This window comes from Octodon degus, unplaced genomic scaffold (assembly GCF_000260255.1).
Source record: "Octodon degus isolate 3935 unplaced genomic scaffold, OctDeg1.0 scaffold00192, whole genome shotgun sequence".
Taxonomy (NCBI): Eukaryota; Metazoa; Chordata; class Mammalia; order Rodentia; family Octodontidae; genus Octodon; species Octodon degus.
The window spans coordinates 3056162-3074651 of NW_004524768.1; the positions used below are offsets into that span (position 1 = coordinate 3056162).

At 45.0% G+C, this 18490-nt stretch overlaps 1 protein-coding gene across 1 annotated transcript in view; it reads left to right on the forward strand.

The window, feature by feature from the left end:
• Nucleotides 1–18490, forward strand: part of Syk (spleen associated tyrosine kinase) — an 83191-nt gene that overhangs the window by 62147 nt on the left and 2554 nt on the right. The window contains exons 7-13 of the mRNA XM_023704218.1: nucleotides 556–624; nucleotides 7856–7943; nucleotides 9308–9485; nucleotides 13355–13564; nucleotides 14620–14809; nucleotides 16506–16646; nucleotides 17640–17752. Of these exons, the coding sequence (XP_023559986.1) occupies nucleotides 556–624; nucleotides 7856–7943; nucleotides 9308–9485; nucleotides 13355–13564; nucleotides 14620–14809; nucleotides 16506–16646; nucleotides 17640–17752 (989 nt within the window). The remainder of the gene's footprint in view (nucleotides 1–555; nucleotides 625–7855; nucleotides 7944–9307; nucleotides 9486–13354; nucleotides 13565–14619; nucleotides 14810–16505; nucleotides 16647–17639; nucleotides 17753–18490) is intronic.

The window sequence follows — 18490 nt, forward strand, 5'->3', positions numbered from 1 at the left end:
CTGTATCACCCAGTGGTTTCCAAGTTAGATGTTTTGGAATAACTTTTTGTTGGCTGGTAAAATCTATACAGAAAAAGATGCAGATTCCACAAGTGAAGTGACCCTTCATCAACCTAGGGGACCTAGTGCCCACCCTGTGCAAGCAATGCCACTCTGAGGCAGACCTGCAGCAGTTTCTTCCTGGTTATCTGTTTGGAGCTCATGAAGTCATAAGTCCCCATGGGAAGCAACACATGGATTTATAGTCAAGGCAGACATTAGTTTCCTCCTCATTTTGGGAGATTTCACTGTGCCCTTTAATATGATGTCAACTCTGATTTCCAGCCTTCATTGGAAAATTCTTCCCAAATATTTTTCTAGATCCTTAGATGGGATGATGGGCTCCTCCAGAAGGGTTTCAGATGACTGAGAGATGCAAGTAGGAGGTCTCACTAGTGGGGCCAAGAGGGGCAGCAGCATGGCTACAGAGGAGCTCAATAGCACAGCACATAACTGTCCTGGGTTTGTTTCCTGAAACTGAAAATTGATTGTTCCTTTTGCCGTTATGGTTTCTAGCCTTGGTCAGCGGGTGGAATATTCTCCAGACTCAAATCATACTCCTTCCCAAAGCCTGGCCACAGAAAGGTGCTAAAGCATCTCCTGCTTGCTGTCCCTGACTGAGTGGTAGGACTGATCCGCATGTAGCCCGTGCTCGCTGGCCTCGTCGCCTCCGCCCCTGCTCTCTGTGCCCGCCTCTCTTCGCCGTGTGCAGCCCTGATGTGCCCCTGATGCTCTGGGCCCTGCTTGCCCAGGCGCATCCCTGCTTCTTGCCGGGTCCTCAGTGACGCGCTCCTCAGTCCAGCAACGCCTGCCTGCCTGCTCTGCCTGCTAACGTGCAGCTTTCAAGTTGTTTTGGTGAGCAAGATCGGTGGCATCTAAAGCTTAGGTCAGACAATCTTTCAAAAAAAAAAAAAAACCAATTTACTTTTCTGTTTTTGGTACTGGGGATTGGGCCAAAAACCTTTGCATTCAGCTGCATCCCCAGCCCTTTTTATTTTTCATTTTATCACTAAGTCGTTTAGTTGCCCAGGTTGGGCTCTCACTTGCAATTCTCCCTCTTCAGCCTCTTCAGTGCGGGTGTTACAGGTGTGTGTCACCATGCCCAGCTGCAGAGCTTCTTTTGGCCTGCCAGAGTCAATGGCACAGCATCGCGGTAGTGGGTTATGAACGTTACACTGTGCGGGAGGACAGCCAGGGATTTGTGAGATACTGTGTACCGCCCCATGAGAACGTTCAGACTTTGATTTTGTAGGTGTTGAGAGCTACATCATTCCATTACTGCCGTGAGATTCAGAGAATGAGAATTCACTATCCTGGCTCACTAGAAACGAATAACATTGAATAATGAATTAGAATTCTGATGCGTATTAATTCATTGCCTACTGTTCATCCAATTCCTTCAGTCTAGTCAGATTTTTAACATAGAACCTTAACTGTGGAAGATGACTACAGCTTCACAGCAGCACTGGACCGCTGACTGATTCAATAGCGGTACCTCTGGTTAACCTCACACTAAAAGAAGCCATCACCACCAAAAAACCAATAAAACAGTCTGAGGAGGCGAATGCGTTTTGTCATTTCCTAAACGGCTTTCGCAGCTTCGGGTCACTCACGGCAGCTATGGACGCACCTAGATCAGAGTCAGTGTGTCTTAGGGCAACAGGAGAACGAAAGGAAGTTGGAGCGTCAGTCAGTAGGCTACATAAAGAAATAAGCACAGTAAAAATATATCATCAAAAGAAAAGTAAGAAACCGAGAGTAAATATTAGTAATCATGCACACACACACACACACACACACACACACACACACGTGCATGTGTTTGTGTATAATTAATTGCCTTAATGTCTAAAGAGACTACAAATCATTAAGAAAATATCGTCTAAAGGGCAAAAAATGTCAGTAGGTAACTTAGAGTAAATCAAAAATAACTAGTTCTTAAACATGTGAAAAGGTGTTGAACTTTGCGATAAGAGAAACACAGCTGTGGTGCTCAACTCTTTCCACCTGCAGAACTATCCAGTGTAAACGGCTGAACACACCGTGTCACAAGGGTATGGCAGGTGAGCTCTTCTGCACTTTACCCGAGCGGTAGGAAATAATTCGTTCTCTCAGAAGGACAAGTCTTCCACATCACATCTATCAAAATTAAAAGTATTATAAAACTCAGCTCTGTAATTCCTTTTCTGGATATTCATCATAAGATATTTTGAGGGCCAGCCAGGTAGCTCAGCAGATTAAAGTGCCTGCTTCAGCTGAGTGCAGTGGCCAGGGTTCGATTCCCGGTGTGCCATGCCGGCCCTGCCCCGGGGTACACTGAGGCAGCAATTGAGACTGGGCGTGGTGGCACTCACCTGTAATCCCAGCTCTTGGGAGGCTCAACACAGGAGAATCATTACGAGTCCGATCTATATAGTTAGACCCTGTAGACCCTGTAGACCCTGTCCTAAATACAGGAAAAAAAGAGATCTTGAATTTTCTGCAATCATGTATATATGATGGTATTTATTCTAACACTGTGAATAATCTGGTAATAATGTCAATGTCTAGCACTGGGAAATAAGTAAGTTACAATAAAACTGCTACACTGAGAGAAGCTGAGATCTAGAATTGTTTCCAGATTATACTGTTAAACTATAAATGACAAAGTCGTAGGTAGATATATAGGTAGGCTTGAACAGCCTGGAAAAATACAGGCAATAAATACTAGTAATGCCAGTAGTCTCCACAAACCAGGGTATAAAGAAACCCACTTTTCGCTGCAAGCCCTGTAGTGCCTCCTTGAAACTTATACCTACTAAAATATTTTTTTAAGCAGTTGAATGTTACAAATGAATTAATATTGTGAAAATGTTTTTCCTTGCAAAAAAGATGGTTGCCTATTTAAATTTATAATAACTTGAAAATGGGCATTAATTTTTATAGATGTCAAAAAATATCAGTAGGTAATCGATAAGACAGCAGAATTCCATAATTTAAATTGTGGCCTCATTGTGTTAATACTTTCCTTTAGTTATTGTGGATTGATCAGGCCTGCAGTCTCCCAAACGAGTAGATGAGGAAGGCTTGAATAAACGAGGCAAATGGGATGATTTTAGGGCTCCAGGAGGATCAAAACCCTCTGCAGAATCTGCGATTCTCAGGGTTAAGATTTCTCTAGGCAGCCCATTATATTTTAGGTTATCAAACAGAGGAGGGGAATACTGAAGAAAAGTGTAGGAATCTAGGTAGGACCTGGGAACTCCTTTAAGGACTGCTCCAGGTAACGTCTTACATTAATGTAGGAGAACTATGTTGTCTTCAGGAAGGCCTTTCACCGAAGGAGTGAGATACTTGCAGTCACAGTCTTTAGCTCATGGAGGTTGGAGCCTGGTATCTGTAGCTGTATCTTTGGCTTGGCCTTTGAGTGCCAGGGCCTCACCCACCAGTAGAGGTTGCCGTCTCCACACAAGGGGCCAGACTTACAAGGAAACATGAAAAGCCAGTTGATTAATGTCAGTCCTCGCTCAGCCACTTCGTAGTGGCCCAGCAGACTCAAAACCTTTTAATTGTTTATCAGGATGATTTCAGGAGAACTGATATTTATGTTTTCACATATAGTTGGGAAACTTTTCCATCATTCAAAAGATATGAGAAAAGAATTGTGGGAATTATGTCAAATATTCCACCTGTTATGCTAAGGAGTAAACAGCTTTCTCTAACATTTGCTCAATGTCAGTAGTTGTTTTTAACAATTCAAGTATAAAAATACATGTGAAAGGCTTGATTTAACTCTAGCATCTAAACAGTTAAGGAAAATTACACTTTGCTTGTAAAATTCTTAGATAGTTTTTAAATTTCATAACAAAAATTGAAGGCCAGGTGCATTTTCTCTAAAATCCTAGGGCTGACCAGATAGCTCAGCAGATAAAGTGCCTGCTTAGGCAGATGCAGCAACGGGGATTCAATCCCTGGTGTGCCATGCCGGACCCACCCTCGGGGTGCTGAGATGGCAATTGAGGCCAGGCGTGGTGGCATGCACTTGTAATCCCAGCTCTTGGGAGGCTGAAAACAGGAGGATCCAATCTGTGTAGTGAGACCCTGTACTAAATACATTTAAAAATAAAATAAAATCGCCTAAAGTGATCAGACTGAGATGTGTTATAGAATTTCTCATTAAAACCCATTTTTTATATTTTATTCAACACATATATTCATAATTGAGATATTTGAAATCTTACATCTAAATATATAATTTACTACGGCTCAGTGAGAAGCAAGATAAATAGGATTCTCCAGTGCGCTCTGCGCAGTGGGCAACACTGATGAGTGTTGAGTTGCTAGGTAGTTATGGAGGGTCAGGCTTTGATCTTCACTGTGCGATGAGAGAAGGCCAATTGCGTAGCTTCCTGGTTGTTCTCTGTGCTTCCCACCCCAGCCGGGGCCAGCCTGCAGGGTGCACCTGCCCTCCGAGCTGCAGTGGGTGCTGCACGGGAGGCTGCTCCTCTCCACTCTGCTGTTTAGCGGTCAGAGTTTCTGAAGCCCCCTTGCTCCCTCTGTAGTCAGCTGAGTATGTTGTCCCCTGCAGAGCCTCTGCTGCCTAGTTTGAAAATGTCTTGCAGAGACCTGGGAGCAAAAATGAAGGTCTAGAAAAAACAATCCAAAATATCCCTTGGCAGTGCTCTTGCCAAGCAACTCTGAATCAGCCTGCCTGTTCCACACAAACAGTAGCTTTGCTGTCTCTGCACGTCCAAATTCCGTTTTTAAAAAAATGTAGAACTCTAGGAAGCTGGCGCCATCTAGTGATGTCCTGCAGTTGTACATGGGGAAACAGAACAGTTGAGGTTTCATTTGCCCCTTGTTCTGTCCGTGGAAAAGATGATACTGTCCACGGGGCAGAATCTGTTCATCTAATATGGAACAAAAAGAATAATGACTAGTAATAGTAATGTGTATGGTGCCAATAATATCTTTTTTATTGAAATTAATATTTCATTAAACTTTAAATAATATTCCATACTTTCGTAGGTTTATGTTTATTCCCTCGTGCTCACCCTTTGCAAAGTTTTCAAATTCTGATTTGCAACTGAGCACTTGCTTGCAGAGGTGTTGGTGGTTGTGGTTCCACTCAGCAGCCTGTTCATTAAAGCCTTCAGGGAGCTAACACTGTATCTTGTATCTTCCCAGAAGTCACTGCTGCTCTTTGCTATGGAGCATGCATGTCCCCACAGGGAGTGCCATCCTGTGCTTGGGGCCCATCTGTCTCCAGAAGGGAAAGCGGCTGGGGGCTGAGGCGTCTGGGTGTGTTGGTCCAGGGGGTGGCAGCTCTCTGTGGCTGTGCGACGGAGCCTCCTCCTCAGGACACAGTGCTCTGTGCTGGCTGGCACACAAACTAAACCCTGAGCCACTTCTGATGAAAATGTGGAGCCCAAATCTCCAAAGATACCCAGTCTGCTGAGGTGCGAATGCGCTGCCCATGAGAACATGAATGACTTCTGTCCAAGAGTTTAGGCTCTCTGAGTTCATCTGTACCGCTTCTTAGGCTTCATAGACTTTTATTCTTTGGCATTTTTGAAAATAACTTCACTTGTTTTAAAATTTTTCCCCAACAAGATTCCTAGGTTAGTTAGTTGCATTCTTGTTTAAATGTAACATGCTTCTTGAAGTTGGCTTACCCTAGAGAATATTCTGAAAGGCCATGGCCCCCACATGCTGCCCTGAGTGGGCGGAAGGCAGGGCTCCCCTCTCCTTGTCTAGGGGAGCTCATGCTGGGTCATCCTTTAGCTTCACATCTGACAGGTTTTGTCCTGAGATCTCAGGGTCTTCCTGCCTTCAGGAAAAGTCTGGAGTTGAAGTGATCCTAAGCCTCAACCTGAAAAGACTGCTTTAAAGAGCTGCTGTCCACCAAGAGTATGATTGCAGAAGGGAACTGAGGCAGTGGAGAGGCTGAAGTATCTTTGGAACACCTCGTTTCTGCTAGAGAGGTCTCCTGAGACAGGGCTAGTATTTTATAAATTAGAAGTGAATCAAAGCATGTCCAATAGTCTTGAAATACACAAAAGTTTAAAAGAGGTAAATTACCATTTGAACTTATCAGTACCAAGGTTTGAAATGTAACTCATTTTTAAATCACATTAATTTATACTGCACATCTCTCAATTATAAGAAGGGATTTGTTCTTATCCATCCATCCATCCATCCATCCATCTGTCCATCCATCCATTTGTTCATCCATCCATCTATCCATCCATCCATCTGTCCATCCATTATCCATCCATCTGTCCATTCATTATCCATCCATCTGTCCATCCATTATCCATCCATCTTTCCATCCTTCCATCTGTCCATCCATCCATCCATCTGTCCATCCACCTACCCATCCATCCACCCATGTGTTTGCACAACACATTTTGATTAGGCTCTAAGAGTGGGTATGGCACACAGTGACTTAAGGTCTGTACATCCTGGAACTTCTGTTGTCATTCTTGATGTATATCATGGTAGCTTTCATTAAACAGTTCAGTAAGATTGCTGAGATAGTCAGTGAGAGAGTGGCTCTAACAGCATCCCTTTGACGTGTAAGATCAGGAACCCTTTACCCTCCCCGAAAGGGCATTCAGCACCATAGGCAGTGCCGCCCTCTGTCTGTGAGGGGGAAGCCAGGGTGTCTGAGGCCTCCCAGCCACGAGGCCCTGGCACGGCAGCTCTTTGATGTATTTGTGAGCTCTTTCTATCAATAAGGTCACCACAGCTGAGGACTGAGTGTGGTCTGCTATGTAAATGACTGTGTGATGTAAAGCTTACTGCTTCTGTGTCTTTAAGTGTCTGTGAAATCGGGTGTTATCTCATTTTTGTAGCCAGTGTTTGGGCACAGATAAGGTAAATGACTGTATCAAGTTCTTACCCAGCTCAAGCCAAAACCAAGACCAAACAAGCCAACAAATAAAATGGAGGATTTGAAGTGTGCTTTGGTTTTCCTGTAAACTAAGTAGAAATCTCCTGACTCAATGTGGAGGTGAGGCTCGATCGGCACAACTCACCTCAGGATGCTAGAAGGGGAATCCTAACAGTATGAGCACATTTTCCCAGTTATTTCATGAAGCAAATTGATGCTAGTTAAATACCTAGTAGAGTCATGGCCAGTGAAGCTGTAATTCAGAAGTGCTTCTCTTACCTCCTGTGGCAGAAAGGTCAACTCCTTCCGGTAGCACAGCATTCCCCATCGCAGAAGCCCCTCATGCCATGACCAGTAGGAGCAACAATGGCGGCAGCACTGGGGCACATTGCGGTGGGGCTGGGACATCAGGCTTCATTAGGAATGGCCAGGACTGTCCTCCACCCACATGTTGTCCTTCTCCACTGAAGATGAAGACCCAGGGGGAACCCTGGGCTAGTATGGGAATTCACACCTACCCTGAGATTGAGAAAAAATAGAAGCAGGCATGGAAAGTTAATTTGCCTTTTTAGGTAACTTCCACATAAAATAAAATCAGAGAGACAAGAGTTAAGAGAGGAAAATGAATAGAAGAGGAACAGGAAAGCCCTGCACATCTCTGGAAGGCTGGCAGCATGGGAACCGATGCCAGTGTGGGCCAGGAACTGCCCAGCAGGGAGAGTGGGGTCACCCACAGCACCCTTTGAGGACCCAAAGGGTCCCCCAAATAACTGTTTCAAAAATGAGATAACCCGTGGCTCTCTCTTCTCTTCCTTCCTAATTCTTCTTTGTCTTTCCTGCCTCAGTTAAACTGTGATATTTGAAAATAAATTATAATTACTCAGATGCACCCTGTACTGCATCAGTGGAGAAAAATGACACACTATCATTCATGTACTTCAGACTCACACATCCCCAGGGAACCGGCCAGAGAGCGTGGCATCCTTCAATCCTTATGAGCCAGAAGGAGGGGCCTGGGCTCCGGAGAGAGGTGAGAATATACTTTCACTCATTGTGCATTCTCAGGGCAAAGCTCATGGTCGCCTCTGGGCCTGTTGGGCCGGCACTCAGGTGCACCCTGCTGTCTGTAGGGGAGCACCTTGCAGAGGATGCCACTGTCCAGTGGCAGGCAGCAGGCATCACGTGTCCATAAATGAGGCAGTTCTGTTGAATAAAGTGGCCTTTTACAACAAAGGACCTTTCCAACAAACTGGTCAGATTGGCAATGTTCTTGTTGCCTCTTCAGAATTCCTTGTCTCCAGCAACCTGCTGTCCACCCTCGGTTGAATTTCTCTGAACTCCACGTTCTCAGAATGCTCTGGTGTCCACCCAGCAGTGGAGGCACGGTTGGTAATGGAAAGAATGGCTGAGCTGCTAGACTTCTCATTGTGTTTAGGGAGCTGGACTGACTGTGAAGAGCACTGGCGCTGACTTGGTGCTAGAAATGGGGCCTTTGGGGGTCTGTCTTGGGCTCTGGAGGTGTCCCTAAGTTTATTTTATTCATCAACTTGGAATCTGTTTATTGCTGCAAAGCACCCCCAAAACTGGTAATCAGGTATATTTCCTGTGTGTCAGGGACTTGGACCTGGCTTGGGTCTATTTCTCAGATTACAATTGGAGCCCAAGGACTGGGAATATAGCTCAGTGGTACAGTACCTGCCTGGCAAGCATGAGGTTGTGAGTTTGATTCCTGATATCATAAAGAAAGAAACGAGGGAGAGAGGGATGGACAGAGGGAGAGGATGGAGGGAGAGAGGGGGTGAGAGAGAGAGAGAGACAGAGACAGAGACAGAGACAGAGACAGAGGTAAAATTGGAGCCCATGTGGCAGAGATGGTAGTGAGGCTGGGGGCTTCTCTGACTCCAGTTGGTCCCAGGGCCATCTGGTTGTTCTCTGAGTGGGCTGGTCTGGAATTCTCCCAATGTGGCAGACTTGGGGCAGCAAACAGCACCCAGGGCTCTCCTAAGATTCCAGGAACAGTTTCTGAGGAGATAGATGTTGCGTCGCTGCTTCACTCTAGAAGTCATGTGCATGAATAGCTTTAGATGTAGTCTGTCAGTATGCACAGTTATAAAACCCCAGGAAGACAACAGAGACTCCACTGCTCAATAGGTGGGGTGTCAAAAAGATTTCAGCCCTAGTTAAAGCCACCTCAACCCCATGGGAGGGCCATGTGTCCTGTTGCCATCTCTAGATGACCATTTTTGATGCCTGCCAATTTGGCCTCCAATTCTCAGCTGGACCCTAACTTCTCAATGTGACTGAGTGGTCCTGTGACCATGGGAGGGGTGGACAGGGAGACCCCTGAGTCTTCACAAAGGACCGGCCCATGGTTGTCTCCTGACTATGTTTCAGAGCCCCAGAGAGAGCCTCTGCCCATGGACACTGAAGTGTACGAGAGCCCCTATGCAGACCCAGAGGAGATCAGGCCCAAAGAGGTCTACCTGGACCGAAGCCTGCTGACCCTGGAGGAAAGTGAACTGGGCTCCGGGAACTTTGGGACTGTGAAGAAGGGCCACTACCAGATGAAGAAGTAAGTGGGGTATTCTCTCACTCAGTGTGTCCTTGTGCAAGCTGTGTTCCAGAAACGTCTAAGAAGTAGGCAGGGTGCTCCCTCATGATGCTGTTGTCCCCACATGAGCTGCGTTCTAGAAAGGTCTAAGAGCACATCTATAATGTCCATTGAATCCCATACACATTTAACCCAACATGGCAAAATTGTGTTTTATTAACATACTTTTTGCTCATTCCTGGTACACTTACCAGGACTGCATCTTCTATACATACTGCCAACAGATAAGTATGTTAGTTTTCATGCCTTACAGAAAGTTAGGAAATACAAACAAAGAAACATATAATAAGAACAACTTATTCTGACTACCCAAATGCAGCTACTCTTAACTAATCTTTATGTATTTTTGTTCTGTTTTAAGGCCCTTATATGCACACATTTACTCTCACTGAAATGAAACCATTCAGGAGCAGTATAAGGGGTCTGCTTTCTTTGATTACTGTGTTTCATATTTCTTACCCAGAAATTTCTTCATTTCTAACTATTAAAATAATTTTTTGGCTTTATGGCTTAATTTTAAAAATAATGTTTTTATACAATAGTTAAAATTAGTACACTATTACACTGCCTTCGTATTTTACCTGGTCTTTACAAAGCATGCATGTAGAAAAGCTGGTTTCTAAGTTCCTTTGAGACAACTTTGTCTTTGACTAGGCGTGATTCTAATATGGATATGAGTGGGTTCATTGTTTATGCTATTTGAAATTCTGTGAAAATTTTTTTACATGAGTAGCTAACTTACATGATTTGGGGACAAAAGTATTGATGAGAGCCATGGGTGCAGCTTAGTGGTAAGGCATAATAAAGCTCTGCGCTCAGCCCTCAGAACCATAAAAAAGAAAATGAAAAACATAGAGGCCCAAGTATGCACAAAAACTCTTGCTTCCAAGGCTGTCCATCTTGTATGTGCAAGTGCAAACACACACACACACACACACACACACACACACACACACACACACACTCCACTGGCTATCATGTTCCTGTTTATTTATTGTTTATATTTTTGGTACTGGGGATCAAACTCAGGACCTTGTGCTTGCCAGGCAGGAGCTTAAGCCACTGACCTCTCTCCCTGGCCCAATGTTCATTTTTAATACATGTGCAAGTATCACATTTTAAAACTATTAATTTTTATGTATTTAGGCATTATTTTCTCAATTCACTGAACATAGTGGGGCCGGGGAGACGGCTCAGTGGAATAAGCGCTTCCCTGGCAAGCTCAAAGGCCTGAGTTCGATCCCCGGTTCCACCAAAAAAAAAAAAAAAAAACAAAAAAAAAAAAAAAAAAAATCAATTCATTGAACATATTCAAATTCCTTGTTTAGGGCTGGTGAGATAGCTCAGTGGTCTAAAGTGCCTGCTTAGGCAAGCTTAGGCAAGTGCAGGAGCCACGATTTGCTCCGAGGCATGTGCTATGCCAGCCCCACCTCCAGAGTGGGCTGAGCCAGCTTAAAAAAAAAAAGTCCTTGTTTAAATACATGAATTAAAATATACAAAATTATGTTGCCTTGTTTTTGGTCTTTTTTTATTTTACTGTATTTTTTGGTTGATTTGGTGTTTTTTTTTTTTAAGGAAAGGATTATTTTTTGGTTTTGGTGTGGAAGACTGAACCCAGGGCTTCCAGCTTGCTAGGCAAACATTCTACTGCTGAGCCAAATACCCAGCCCCCAAATATACATAATTATGGATACACTGTTTTAGCTGCAGAGTTCAGGGAAAGGAAAGGCACTCTTGGTCAATTTGGGCCAAAATAATGTCTTTACCATAGTAGGCTCTGTAGACTTCGGGCTTCTTTACGGTTTTCTGCTGACTCACTTAGTTTTTGTGTATAGGTCCTCAACAACATGTTAGATATATTCGTTGATATTTAGCACTCTTGAGGCTAATATATAGGGTGTTATTTTAAAATTTTTTATTTCTTAATCTCCACCATCACTTGCATATGGAGCTATGACTGATTGTGCACATGGACCCAGGAGGCAGCAACAGTGTTGAGTTTGTTATTTATTAAGAGTTAGATATTCTCTGTAGTGGGTCACTTGTGAATAGTGACAGTTCTGTTTCTTCTTTCCAATCCCTGTATTTGTGTGTGTTGTTCCTTACTCTTGCACGGCTAGGAGCTATAGAGCCTTTTTTTATGTAATTGTGAGTAGCCTTATGTCTGATAGTGTGGGGAAAATCCAGTATTTTGCCACTGTCTGTGATGCTAGCTATTGACTTATAATTGTTCTCTATCAGACTAAAGAAGTGTCTTTTTCGGCCTACATTTTGGAGTGGCTTTTAAGATCATGAATATGTACTGACTTGTTCCACTGAGATCCCCGTGCTGTTTTACTCATGCACTGTGCTTATGTGGTGCATTACACTAATTGGCTTTCAAATGCCGGATACACCTGCCATTCCTAGAGTAAACTCTCCTTGTCCATCATGCATTCATTTTTACCTTTTTTTTTTCATAAATCACTAATCTGAGTTTGCTAAATATTTCTCTTAAAATGTTACACCTGTGTTCATGAAGGGTATCAGTCAGTTGTTGTCTTGAAATTTCTTTAACTGGCTTTGGCATTTAGAATAACATCGCTTTATAACATGTGTTGGGGTATTTTCTCCCTTTTCGTTTTTCTGGAAGAGTTTGTGGTGTCATTTCTTCCTGTAATATTTGGAAAAATCAAGCAGTTTTGTTCCTTATTTTTTTTTCTTTCTTTCTTTCTTTCTTTTTTTTTTTTTTTTGTAGTTAGTACAGGGTCTACAGGGTCACTGCATAGATCAAACTCGTAGTGATTCTCCTGTTTCCAGCCTCCCAAGTGCTGGGATTTACACGCGTGTGCCACAACATCCCAGTCTCAGTGCGCTCCAAGGGCAGGGATGGCATGGCAAGCCAGGGATCAAACCCTGGCAGCTGCCCTCTGCCTAAGCAGGCACTTTAGTTCACTGAGCTATCTGACAAGCCCTTGCTCCTTAATTTTGACCCTTGCCTTGCACCATACATGAAATCAATTTCAGATGGATAGTAGACCCAGATGCAAGGGCAGAACAACTAGCAGCCCAGCAGTGGCATTAAACGAGTGGCACCGTCCTTGGGCAGGATGCAAGGCTGGGAGTGTTCTGCCCCATCTGTATAGAAGGCCCCTGGGCTGTGCTCAGTGGCACCCGCTAAGGTTGTGTGTGCTTTCTATATGTGGTCAGCCTTGTTTTGTTACTGTTTTATTTGGCTTGTTTGTTTTCATTCTCCAGTTTGAGTGTTCAACAAAAGAGGTATGCTTTCCACACCTCGGAAACTTCATGGCAGAGGGGTGCGGTTTTTCAGATCATGTTCAGTTCTGTTCTGTCACTTAAATCTTGCTTTATCAGAATATTTTCAAGGCGATATTTTTATGAAAAGATGAAAAATTAGTTTTTTGCACACTTGCTGAAGTTTGCTTCAAGTTAACAAAGCTCAGTGCAAAAAAGGTGCTTTTAAAAAACTGAATTTTGACAATGTACACTTCTAATTTCATACCCAGAAATTCATTTTAATTCATATTAAAGGAATGTTATATTCATATACTCACACATAATATAGACACAGGAGTCTGTGTATTTTGGCAGTGTACGGGGTTAGTTTGATATGGTGCATTTTTCAGCACTGGTCCTACCATTACTGTAAGTAATGGACGTGCTTATTTCTTGTAATCTAAGAGAGGAGTTGGAGGCTCATTGGTCATGTATCCAGGCGTCCTCAAATGCATCTCCATGTCTGTTCTGTGCCAGATATTTCCCTAGCAACATTCTGCTGACAATTATGTTTAGAAAATATTTTTCTAGGGGTTAGCCTTTTTCTTTTACAGAGGTGTGAAAACAGTGGCTGTAAAGATACTCAAGAACGAGGCCAATGACCCAGCTCTGAAGGCCGAGTTGCTAGCAGAGGCCAACGTCATGCAGCAGCTCGACAACCCCTACATCGTGCGCATGATAGGAATCTGTGAAGCCGAGTCTTGGATGCTGGTGATGGAGATGGCCGAGCTTGGCTCGCTCAACAAGTACTTGCAGCAGAACAGGTATGCTGCGTGCCCCGAGGACACGGGAGCTGGGCTGCACTGTGCCTGGTATCCACATGGCCTTCCATTCTCGAACACTTCCATCCCCACTCAGGGACCGGAGGGGAGGAAGGATAGCAGAGCAGCTCTGGGGCTTAGAAAACAATCCCCATGCCCTATAACTGTATCTTCATTCTCCTGGGGGCTACTCTGTTGCCCCAGTGATGGGGTCCGCCTCGGGTTACTTGCACAAGGCGTCTGCCCTGGCAAGGCCGACCTTGCTTTCTCTGAAGAAATATTTAAAGCCAACATTTTGTGAGTGCTCATGGCTGTGTCTACCATTGCCTGGTTGACATCAGAGTCCCCACAGCAATCATTTCCAAAACCATCAGGTGCTGTTCCCCAGTGACACCTGGGGGCAGTGATCTCACTATCCTCGTTTACAGCTGTTGTTTATTTTTTCCTGTTCAGATTTTTTGACTTTATGACAAAATAAAATAATTTTTTATAGTCAAGTAAGAGAATAGTTACAGTTTTTACACTGTGTACCAGTATCTTCAGAGTAGTTCTTCAGAGCATAAGACATAAACCAAGAAAATTCTTATTTTAAAAAAAGACACAAATAATGATATAAATTGTTGAGGTGGAAAAACTCACTTGACATAAGACTGCGTGGTGGCCACCGCTCAGCTCATCCCTTGAGCTGCCTTGTTTGTCGTATACTTAGATTATTTCTTTGGCCTCCATGTAAGGGAGGCATTGCCGCCCCTCCCTCACAGGTGAGAAAGGCAGCACTGGCTATGTTACCAGCTCAGGGTTTAGAACAAAGATTCAGGGTTGACAGCCCCCCTATAATGTTTTCATGCAATTCAAAGCACGCATTGAGCACAGAACGCACTGAACACCAGGGCTGGTGTTTAGTCTGGACCAGCTACAGGTCAACAGGTTGTCACCACTCACAGCTCTGCTCCTTTAAGGTCAGGGAGTGTGCAGACTCCGGGTGCGTGAGGTGCGCAACTGTTCGTTCTGAAAGCACCACCGCCTACCGTGACTGACGACTCCCTCCTGGCTTTCAGGCATGTCAAGGATAAGAACATCATAGAGCTGGTTCATCAGGTCTCCATGGGAATGAAGTATCTGGAGGAGTGCAACTTTGTGCACAGGGATCTGGCTGCGAGAAACGTGTTGCTGGTCACACAGCATTACGCCAAGATCAGTGATTTCGGACTTTCCAAAGCGCTGGGTGCTGATGAAAACTATTACAAGGTAGGAGTGGGCCCGCTGAGGCTCAGAGCAGCAGGCTGGGGGATCTCAAGAAAAAGGGGAATGTTCTCTTTACTTCATTATTGTAGGATAAGAACGGTTTTCCTGGTAACACACACGCACGCACACGTGCACATGCACACACACACACCACTCCTATTAAGCTTTGTCTGTGGAGGAAGGGCTGGAATTGCCAATGGAGAGAGACTAACTTTTCAGCATATTTATGGGGTGTTAAAAGGTTTACTTTCTTATCCATTCAAAATTCAAAGTAAACTTGAACCAACATACATGACCATATCATTCCCATCTTTTGAAATACAAATGGAAAGATCATCTGTCCCATGGCTGAGAGAGAAGTAGCCAGCCGCATCACCTTGAGAAGTCCTGGGGGGCACCTCCTGTGTCCAGAACGAAGGCCCTGGGCTGCCGCTTCTGACCCACGCTGGTGATGTGGGACCAGTTTCCACTGCAGTCGTCCCTAGAGGACATGGCCCAGGCTGAAGGGTGATGTCTGCAAGCACCATGTCAAGGCTAAGCAGGGAGCACCCTGACCCAGACTCCAAAGGAAGGGGTTTGCTCTGTTCAATTTTGATCTTTTATTATCCCTGGATTTCTTAAATTAGGAATTTAGAACATTTAAAGAAATCTGATATTAATTTTTAAATGACATAACAAAATAGTCTGCAAAAATGATTATTAGCATTGTCTCAAAATGGTGGACAGTTCAATCCCTGGTTCTGCAAAAAAAAAATCAACTTTAAAACATTTAAGGGGCCAGGGAGATGGCTCAGTAGAATAAGCGCTTCCCTGGCAAGCACAAGGGTCTGAGTTCAATCCCTGGTTCTGCAAAAAAAAAGTCAGCTTCAAAATGGTGGATAGATATTCAAGAGGAGTTAAAGGTGCTCCTGAACAGCCAGGGTCTCCTGGCACTAATCAGGACAGAGCCAGACAAGGCTTGTCCTTGTCCTCTTTTGCTCCATGAAGCCCTGAGCAGCCAGAGTCGGAGCAGAGGAAAGAGCCCAAGACCACACGTAGTTTGTTGTTATGAGTATTTAAAATGTACATTTAAGTACTAAAATTAGTGTCTAAGATTTGAAAATTAAATAGTATTTTTAATATTCATTCCACACACACACACACACACACACACACAGATGCACGCACATACACATGCACATCCACACAACATTTTCTGGGTCATGATCTTATTGTTTTTTATAACTGTGATAAAATACACATAGCATAAAACTGCCATTACCGTCATCTTTACATGTGGGTTAGCAATGTTGAGTTCTCTCAAGTGGTCCCCCAGCCCGCCTGCAGGACGCGTTGCATCTTGGGAAGCTGCAGCTGGCGGCCTTTGGACCTGGCTTCCTCTCCCCTCCTGGGCCATGGGCAGCACTGCTGCCAGCTGCTCAGGAACATGGCTGCTCTCCTACGTGTGACTGCACAGTGCTGGCCCTTGAGGGCTGGCTTCTTTCGTGCAGTGTGAGGCCCACAAGTGTCCTCCCTGTGGAGCATACATTACTGGCCTCAGCTCCTTCCACAGTCCATGTGAAGGACCCTTTGTTGTCTGCCCACCTGCTGATGCCCACTTGGGTTGTCCTGTGTCACAGCTACTGGGGGTGAAGAGGCCAGTGAACATGAGTGCACAGGCCTCACTCTTCACCTGCACTGCCGTCTGCTTCGCATGCAGGCCCAGACCCACGGGAAGTGGCCGGTCAAGTGGTATGCCCCGGAGTGCATCAACTACTACCGCTTCTCCAGCAAGAGCGACGTCTGGAGCTTTGGCGTGCTGATGTGGGAAGCCTTCTCCTATGGCCAGAAGCCCTACCGTGTGAGGCGCCCTGTCCTCTTCCCCTTCCCTCCCGCTTTCCCTCACCATCCCCTCCTTTTCCTCTTCCTCATCTTCTTGTAGTGCTAGGGATTGAACCCAGGGCCCTCACACTGAGCTACATCTCTAGCCCTGTTTTCTTTGAGATGGGGTCCCGCTAATTCACTGAGTTGCCCCTGCTGGGCTTCAACCTGTGATCCTCCTGCCTGTGCCTCCTGGAGCAGTGGGATTACATGCAGTGACCACCATACCAGCTGAATAAACCATTCTTAACAACAGGGTGCTTTCCTGACTTTACTGTCTTTAGGACAAGCAGCAGGTGCTTGTCACAAGAACGTGACGATCATGGAATACAAGCCCCTTCTTGGAGTCTTTTGACACAGGGCAATTAGGCTGACCTCACTTTATAATGAACTGTAAAAAAAATAATAAATAAATAAAAGACAGTCACTAACTGGACAGTGTTTTTTCACTGTCACACATATAGATATTCGCAGCATATATACCCAGACCATCCTTCATTAGAGCTGAGACCACATGATGGCTAGTGACAGCATCCAATTTACAGTCCAGTTACTTTTTTTTTGGCAGAACTGGGGCTTGAACTCAGGCCCTTGTGCTTGCCAGGAAAGTGCTTATTCTACTGAGCCATCTCCCCGGCCCACCCTTTTTTTTCCGGTTACATTTTTAAGATATTTTTAAATTTCAAAATAGGCCAGAAGTGTACAGATGAAGGGCACTGCTGAGTAAGCGTAGCAGGAAGCTGGCCCCCAGGTGAGGAGACAGGGTGGAGCTCAAAGGCCCCTTCTGCTGCCCATTGGGCACTTCCCCGATGTGTACCCCCCAGAACCCCAGCACCACAGATGACGAGCTCCTACTTTGATAATCTGCACAGCTGAAATTACACAGTGTGCGTTGTCTTGGAGTAGGCCTGTTACCCTGTTCCGTTGGCTGAGGTGGTGTCTTAAAGGCCCCTGTGCATTTTGCATGTCTTAGGGCATGAAAGGAAGCGAAGTCACCGCCATGCTGGAGAAGGGCGAGCGGATGGGCTGCCCTGCCGGGTGTCCACGAGAGATGTACGAGCTGATGAACCTGTGCTGGACGTACGAGTGAGTACCTAGCACTGTGCTCTGTGCAGAGGCTTGGGAGGCAGGGCACACCTGGCCATGGCAAAGAGCATCAGTTCCATCTTTCTGTGTGTCAGGAGGGTGCCGTCTCCTATGGTGGGGACAGAGATGGACTGCTGCAAGATACAGTCATGTCACTTAAGGGCAGGATCCTGAAAGTGCTTTCTTAGGTCTTTGTGCTCACACCGTGTAATGTACTTAACAGACTAAGATGGCGCGTCCCTGGGTAATCTAATCCTATGGGACCACCATGTAGGGAGGGTGTCACAGAATCCCCAGTGCCATCACAAGCATCTGAAATGTCCCCACCTCTGACCCACTAGGCAGTATCAGCTGCCATATCTTAGAAAGCTATAGGAGATGCCAAATATTTTGATGCCATTTGACAAAGCTACCCGTTTTGGATCTACAGAAATAACTGCTCCAGGGGCCGGGGAGATGGCTCAGTGGAATAAGTGCTTCCTTGGCAAGCACAAGGGTCTGAGTTCAACCCCTGGTTCCGCAAAAAAAAAAAAAAAGAAAAAGAAATAACTGCTCCAGCAACAGCAAGGGCTGTTTGGCTCTTGGGCATGTCCTGTGGCCACTCGCAATTATCTTACTAGACCAGATGAAATTGTAGTTGTTCTAAGTCAGAATGGTTGAGTGTGGACAGGTTGGCCTCGAGCTCTGTTTCACTTATTGGCGACTTTACCTGCTTGCCTTACAGCCAAAAGTCTGTGA